General features: G+C 42.0%; 1 protein-coding gene across 5 annotated transcripts; it reads right to left on the bottom strand.

Moving 5' to 3' along the window:
- Nucleotides 1-448: 448 nt before the first annotated feature.
- Nucleotides 449-7,711, bottom strand: HNRNPH3 (heterogeneous nuclear ribonucleoprotein H3). 5 transcript variants are annotated; one of them, XM_005153678.4, is made up of 10 exons: nt 7,515-7,710; nt 6,072-6,208; nt 5,391-5,529; nt 4,658-4,845; nt 4,164-4,250; nt 3,706-3,824; nt 2,573-2,708; nt 2,232-2,312; nt 2,064-2,147; nt 449-1,743 (listed from the first exon to the last, which is right to left on the bottom strand). In XM_005153678.4, the coding sequence occupies exons 2-10, from the start codon at nt 6,187-6,189 to the stop codon at nt 1,676-1,678; spliced, it is 1,020 nt and encodes a 339-aa protein (XP_005153735.1). In that variant the 5' UTR covers nt 6,190-6,208; nt 7,515-7,710; the 3' UTR covers nt 449-1,675. The 5 variants fall into 5 exon arrangements, with proteins under 5 accessions (XP_005153735.1, XP_030909372.1, XP_030909370.1 ...); XM_031053512.2 differs by having other exon boundaries at nt 1,338-1,778; nt 7,515-7,711; XM_031053510.1 differs by lacking the exon at nt 7,515-7,710 and adding an exon at nt 7,174-7,325 and having other exon boundaries at nt 1,658-1,743.
- Nucleotides 7,712-7,727: the final 16 nt, after the last annotated feature.

Genomic DNA, 7,727 nt, shown 5'->3' with positions numbered 1-7,727 from the left:
AAATCTAAAAAGCTATTGGTGTTCCTTCTCATAAAACAGAACACAAAATATACCCGAGTGAGGAAATGGACCAGAACTGACAGTATTTTGCAGATACCTGCTATGCTGCTAGAAAAAACCCTGCTTCTATTACATGTACATGTCCTTCACCTTGCTCTAAGATACTTTTTCCTGCACCTGGATTAACTCCTTGGCCTAACCTTTGCCATCTTAAGTTTTCTGAAACACAGCAGCTTTTTCAGGAGCAGACTAAAAACCCACAAGAGCAGCATTAAAACACAGCCCTGCACAATCACTGGTGTTGAGGTCTCATCTTCCCTCCTGCCTAGCCAAAAAATATTCCAGAACTTGTAAAGTTTCTGTGCCAATTACCCTTTCACAGCTTTTATTTCCAGTCACTATGCGACAAAAACACAATCTCTAGTGAAATAAACTTCATTCTCCTCTCTCCCACAAGAAGACATTTATTACATATATAACACAGTACTAGCAAAACAGGTGACAGACTTTCAATACCCAAGATCACATTTGACATTTTAAGGGAGGCATTGAGAACAAAGCAATTAATTTGGGAGATCACACTGGCTCAGAAGAATAAATACCTTTTTTCATTATACATCAGGTATGTTAAGTGTCTTCAAACAATAGTTAGTTGCTTACATATCTTACATGTCACAAATGCACAGAAAGTTTTATCAATGTGTTCAGGTTGTGTGGAATTTACCAGGTAGTGGGCTTATTATTTTAGAGATGTTCTGCTTCTAATAAGCTCATCTAGAGGATGGCTTGTTTTGAACAAACACAAACAAGTCAGCTTTGTGCAGGAAGAAAAGCAAAAAGTCAAACTGTGTTTAAATACAGTAATTTCATTAAAGAAAAAGTATCTAACTTGCTCCCAGAGCCCCTGCTCTTCCCAAAAGGAGTTTTTAAGGGAAAGATTAAGTAGAGAGCTCCAAATTAACTAGTATGTGACCCATTCCATGTTAACAAAACACTGTGCTAGTATTACAGTTTGGTTTGCACGTTACGTGTGTGGAAATAAACATCACTGCTTGGTTTTGTGCAGGCACAAAACCTGGGCACTACTCGTTTCATGTAGCCATGCGCTTGAAGGTGATGGTAGATTGTGGTAGTACAAAAAAGCCAGCACACTGACTTGGCTTCTAGAGCTTTATGCTGGGTTGAGATTATTACACAACTTATGAAAAGGGTTTAGGAAATACTGTTACCAAATCAACTAAACTAGTAATCTACCTTTTATCCCCTTAAACAAGTGGATTTTTCAAATTCAGTTACTACACCAAGATTACATAGAACTGAATCAGTGTTCAGAGGAGTCACAGTACAACCACCTTTATTGAACCACAGTACAACATCTTAAACCGACTGTAGTCTTGAATATGTAATACATCCTTAGGAGTAACTAGTATAAAAAGTATCAACATCAGTGGTTTGAATATAAAAATTTATTTAAAGTCAGAGTATGCAACAAATAAAACCTACAGAAAACAGATTTTCCCATCACAATCTGTTGCTTACCAAATAATATTGTGAAAACACATTCCTTCAGTCATTATAAAGTTCTTAAAATACAAAAGAAATTAAATCTTGTAAGAAAGTCTAGTAGACCAGAGACTGTTTCTTCCAGGATGTTTTGTAGAAGCAAGGCTACCCTTCAATACATTCCACGCCATCCTCCTCCACCTTGCCCATAGTATCCTCCATTATTTCCAATGCCACGACCTGCAAACAATTGACACAAGGTCACGCATACATACCTTAAAAAAAGAAAAAATGTGATGGGTAATACAGAACAATTGGTTGAAATGACTTAACTTCTACTAAAACAAAAATACATCAGCACTGTTTTTTTTAACAAGCATTTGCTGTAGTAGCAAAATAATAAGCCCCCCAAGTGATTTACAGTTTAAACTGCTACCCCCCTCCCTCTCCTCCCAGCTCCCCCCAGCCCTCGACACCCACCACCCTGCCCCATTGTCCATTACTAGATTGACATTAACAGCATTTCCAACAAATATATGAAAAGCAAAATTTATACTTACTATATCCACCCAGGCCATCAGGTGTTCCATATCCACTGTAATTGGTACCCATTCCCATTCTACCCACAGGGCCATAACCTTGATCTGAAAAACAGGAAGTGCATCATTACAAACTTTGAACTCTTTACACTGGACAAAATATTGTCTAAGGTTGGAATGGATACATACCCATTCCATCTCTGCCATAACCTCCCATGCCAGCACCACCTCCAGCAGTTGAATTCAGGAATAGTTCAATATATCGATGCTCTGTAGGAAACAAAAAAGCCTTACTTTGTATTTTGTTTCAGAAACCAGAAACACAAAGAAAAAAAAAAACCCACAAAAAACCCCACGAAACAAAAACCCACCACCTTAACAAGTAATAGGTGCCCACAAAAAGCAAGTCTGAAAGATTAACAGCAGAGCAAGCTTAAGTTAAATGACATTTAAACCATAATATTAATTTTACCCTTATATACCTTGCTAAAGCCTAGTCAAAGAAAGCTTCAAGTAAATACAATACTCACGCATGTGATTTTTATCCTTAGACATGGCAGCTACTGCATCCTCATGTGTTACAAATTCCACATCTGCCTCTCCAGTGGCTCTTCCATCTGCTCCAATATCAATGTGAACTCTTATAGGGTTCAATGGTGAGAAAAACTAAGAAAATAAAACAACAGTAAAATCAGATTAATACAGAATTCAAGCCAAGTACTTCTCCCACCCCAGTGGTTAGTGGAGCACTGCATCAATTTAATCTCATTCTATTGTATAAATTTAATAATTAAGTTCCAAAGTATTACTCAGCAATAGTGGACCTTCAATATTAGGTCAGTCTACTCTTACAATTATTATACAGCTCAAAGAGCTCCAGCTACAGAGCTTGAAGGGCTTTCTTTAAAAGCAAAGATAGGAACAAGAATTCCTGCCCACACACACTGCTTTAAGCAACAAGTTCTAATATGATGCCATGCTGGAAAAGGAAGATAATTACTTTGGTTTTGAAGCAGGAGAGCCAAATACATTTCTCAAGGACATACTAAAGCTGTCAATCAGACCAGTCTTCCTTGCTACAGAACTCAGAAGAGATACAGTGGTACTTCTGACTAACAGCCTTTTTACCAAACAGTATATGCAAACGAGCCTTTGATGCAGTACAGAAGTACTACTCATCAACTTGCAAGAACATGCTCTGATTCAAAGCCAAGTTTAGCCCTTATTCTCTTGACTCTTAAAGAAAATTATCAAACTGACTGAAGAGAATGTAGCTCAATTAACTTCCCCCCCCCCCCCCCCCCCGGAAAAACCACACACAGCCCATAGCAGCCCCAAGTAACAAGAATCAAGATTTCCATAGGGGCAACTAATAAAAACAGAGCTCCACCCTGGAAGGAGGCTCTGCTTAAACCAGGCCCTAGGGCCTTATATCTCAAGAAAACTTTTCCCCCTAGAAACAGCACATCTATTCTGACACAAGAATGTACTCCCAAAATCTTACAGAGGTGCTTTTATCCACCACCCTGCTCTCTTATGAAAGAATCTGCACACCTATTAGAACTATCAATCACTTGTTTGGGAACTTCAACCAAGTTCCTAGTAAGACAGACAGGAACATGCAAACTTGGCATTAAAAAGCCCCTTTTCCCATTGTACTTACATTAGCAATATCATTTTCTGTTGCTCGAAAAGGCAGTCCTCTCATGTGAACAAAATGACCACCACCGTGGAAACCTGAGCCTGCTTCTCCAGTTCCACCATAGCCATGTCCCCCCATGCCTATTAAAAAACCCAAACCACACAAGACCACACACTTGTAAGATCATCCTAAAAAGCCAGGAAAGTCATTACTACTGGTTTTCTGAAAGCACTCATGTTATACCACTGAATGCAAGTTGTTTATACTTCCCATCTATCAACCCAAACACTTAACCAGAAGACACCCTAAGCAATGCATTTACCTATTCCTAAGATGCCCCAGTTCCACCCCTCCCCCCCTTTGGAACAACCTTATTTCTGTACAAAATAATCTAATGAAGTTTCTGACTTGGATGTTCTACAACTCAATATTTTTTTAAATATATTTAAATGTTTTAAAAAAAATATAAAAAATTTTACCTCTCCCATCCCTCATTCTATCATCATAGCCATCGTTTCCATAGCCATAGTTATTATAGCCACTATAATCATCAAAGCCACCATATCCTGGGCAGAGGACAGAAAGAAATTAATAATTATATTAATACTCAAAATTCACAGAGCAATGCACAAGAGTCAGCTTTTCAGTCTTTGTACAACCAGCAGTTTGCAAACAGCCTCTAAGACTGTTAAACCTGAATTCCTGTACAGAGTGCAGATACACATTTCCTTTTACATAGTAAAAGGACTGAAACATGCAAGTGAGATCCAATTTTGCTGAAAGCAGTTTCCTTATTATTTCCATTAATTTTAAATACTAAATCACGTTTCTTGATACATCACAAGTAAAAAATTTCTTGGGAAGCACATCAAACCTAATGGGAACTGCAGCTACTGCCATTTTTTTATTTCTCGACAAAGATATCAGAAACACAAGACTGTCAACAGAACCTCCATTCATTAGATAAACATACCACCATCATATCCACCACCTCCTCGACGCATTCTGTCATACATATTTCCACGCCCAGCTCCGTAATAACCCCCTCTTCCTCCTAATGGTCTATCATATGGTCCAGGCCGTTGTTGTCCCATCATTCTTCTTGGCATGTCACTGAATCCTCTGATTTCGCTCTTACTACTTTTGAAGATTTCAATATATCTAATAAAAGAGGATTTTCAAGGTACCAATAAGCATACATGCAAAAGCTGTCTGAATATTAACAAAGGCCATACTATGTTTTCTATAACTAGATATACAATCCAATAAGTGACTAGATACCATACAACTTAAGTTTCTCCTCAAAACCGTAAGAATCTTAAGTGTATAAAAAACCCCAAAACACTTTACAGTGGCAAAAATTACTGTTTGAAAATTCTAGCTGTACAAATTAAGCATACATCATGTCTTTCCAGTATGAGAAACATACTGCTGAAAAACAGTGTCTAAGCTATAATAGCATTAAACACAAATTACCCTGCACAAGAGCGACTGATACAATTTTCTGAGTTTAGCAAGCTACCCAGGCAATACTGTCTCCCCCACCCCCCAAGTCTATTGTATTTCCCAAGTTAACTTAGGATCAGTTACAGAAATTCTTAAAAACAGCCAGTTCCATATAATGGTCCCCACCCACCCAAAAGCATTACTGACCCACAACCCCCAAAAATAAAGATGTAACACCATCCCAAACTCTCCATCCCCACCTGTGCCCTATTCTTTCCTTGTGTTTCCCCAGAGCATTTTCTGCTATCTCCTTTGAAGCAAACTGCACGAAGGCCTCCCCTGTGCTTCTCCCCTGGTAGTCCAGCGTCAATGTTATCCCATTTGGCACGATTTCCAACCCTTTAACCCAAGGACAAATAACCCCATCAAGGGGAACAGTGTTAAAGGCTGAAACATTCCCATCTGTAGCAAATACTTAAAGCATATCTAAACAACAAGAACGAAAAAGAAAACCACCTCATTTCCCCCATCACCCAACATTACAAGCCAGTCATCTTTGATTAAACATTTACAGATTTAGCCATACTTCTTTTCTGTTTAAGCTATGCAAAAATACAACCACCTAAGTTACACGAAGAAAATACAGCTACCAGTCAAACAATTTAACTGATCCACTTGGATCATCAGCTAACATTCAGTTATCCCAATATGCATAATGTGTTTACCACCTTGACAAAGTTAGAAATATATTGTGTATTTTACCACATCTATTATTATTTCTACTTCATTTACAGGGCATAATTCTTATTTAAGATAAACTAATTTAACACAGTCCCTCCCAATCCACCCCATTAATGGCTATAGCAAATTAAAATGTACAACACATTGTGTAAAAGAAGTAAGAAAATCCAGTCACTAGACTTCGACTATACTAAAGGTACCTTGGAAAAACTGAACAATCTCTTCTTTGCTGCAACCAAATGGCAGGCCTCGAAGTCGTACCACTGTTCCATCATTAGTTGTATCATTTGGCCCATTATGTTTTCCACTCCAGTCCATCTTTTATTTAAACCAAACCCTTCAAAAAAAAAAAAAGCAAAGAAAAATGTTGAAATATTCAACAACAAAAATACATCAGGTAGTTTGTCTTTGGATATTTAGTATTGTGAATAATAAGCTCTATTTCTATTAGAAATTTAAAACTGTATTTTACCACATCTACAGCACATACACATCTAAACCTACCCAGAACTCCTGACAGGGAACAACAGTGTGGAGGAAGGGAAGCACGTGGGGAGGCACAGCACATAAAGCGCATTATTTACTCAAGGGTACATTCAACATCCAGCCTTTAAGGTTTGGTGTTCAGCGTTTTTTATTATTTATTTTCTTTTAAAGCATGTCATTTGAAGAAGGGGTAGGAACCACGCAACGATTCCTGCGTGGAAACCCAAGACCTTCCTTTGTCTGCAAACAAAGCGCCCAGTTCAGGGGGGTTTTTGGTTTTGTTGGCCTGTTTGGTGCCTTTTGTTTTTTTTTTCCGTCTTCCCTACCGGAAGTACCGGCGATGCATTAACTCGAGTTACACTGCTCGGGACAAGCCAGAGAGCTGCGGGATCACCTTCAGCGGCAGCGGAGTTTTGGCGCACCGAGACCCCGGCGGGAAGGGGAAATCGAACTCGAGCCGCCGCCTCGGCTCCCTCGCACCGCCCTGGACCCGGGACTGTGTTGGGAGGGGGTAGAAGGATCAGACCAGCGGCGGAAGCGCGCCTGGGAAGGCTTCACAATGGGCAGCGCGGCAGTCAAGCCTCAACAGCCCGAGAACCTCAATTACCACCCTCGTTGTGCGCTGATCGACGCGCTTCCGTACACTTCCCCTCCGCGCCACAGTCCATCCAACCCGCGGCACCGACCACCGCCGAAACCGCGGCCCTGACCCACCGCTCACTTCCCGGCGCCATTTACCGCGCCTCCTGGGTACCGCCCCCTCCCAACCCCCTCGTTTCAGCCCAGCTCCCCGCCGCGCCCCGCTGCCACCTCCACCTCGAAGGAGCTGCACGGTCTTCCCCCGTTCAACCTCAGGCCCACAGGAGTCCTTCACAGCCGCCCACCGCTCTCCTGGGGCCACCACCACCTTCGACTCCACCACTCAAAATGGCGGCCGCGCTCAGGAACGAGGCTCCGCGGAGAGGCGCCGCACCGCCCCGCCCCCACGCCCTCCTTCAGGTCCGCCACCGCCCACGGCTCCCTCAGGCGGGCGCCGGCCCCGACGCCGCACCGAGAAGCAGGAAGGCCAGTGCGCTTCAGAACCCGAGTCCCTGCTGCTATTGCCACCCGGCCTGTCCAACTAGGGCACATTATGCCCATTCCCCCTCCCCACTTACCGGAGACCTTCGCGCACTCCTCGACGTGCTCCGGCAGGAGCTTCTGCCGAGAAAGAACCACCTCACTGCTAACGAGCCAGCAAGCTCAAAACCTACGCAAGGGGCGCGGGCTGAAAAGCGTCCCGATTACACAAATATCGCGATAGCCACGCCGCGCTTCTTAGCCCCGGCTAGGCGCGCTACGCACATGCGCGCCTCCGCGCAGAAGCAATG

Source organism: Melopsittacus undulatus, chromosome 4, assembly GCF_012275295.1.
Source record: "Melopsittacus undulatus isolate bMelUnd1 chromosome 4, bMelUnd1.mat.Z, whole genome shotgun sequence".
Lineage (NCBI taxonomy): Eukaryota > Metazoa > Chordata > Aves > Psittaciformes > Psittaculidae > Melopsittacus > Melopsittacus undulatus.
This window is presented reverse-complemented; position numbering and strand designations above follow the sequence as displayed.

Excerpts from the sequence above, each read along its gene's own strand:
- HNRNPH3 (XM_005153678.4), bottom strand. The coding sequence starts at position 6,189 with ATGGACTGGAGTGGAAAACATAATGGGCCAAATGATACAACTAATGAT. Across the intron at positions 4,251-4,657 it reads AGGTGGTGGATATGATGGTG|GATATGGTGGCTTTGATGAT; the intron begins GTATGTTTATCT and ends TCCTCTGCCCAG. Across the intron at positions 1,744-2,063 it reads TGATGGCCTGGGTGGATATA|GTCGTGGCATTGGAAATAAT; the intron begins GTAAGTATAAAT and ends AATTGTTTGCAG.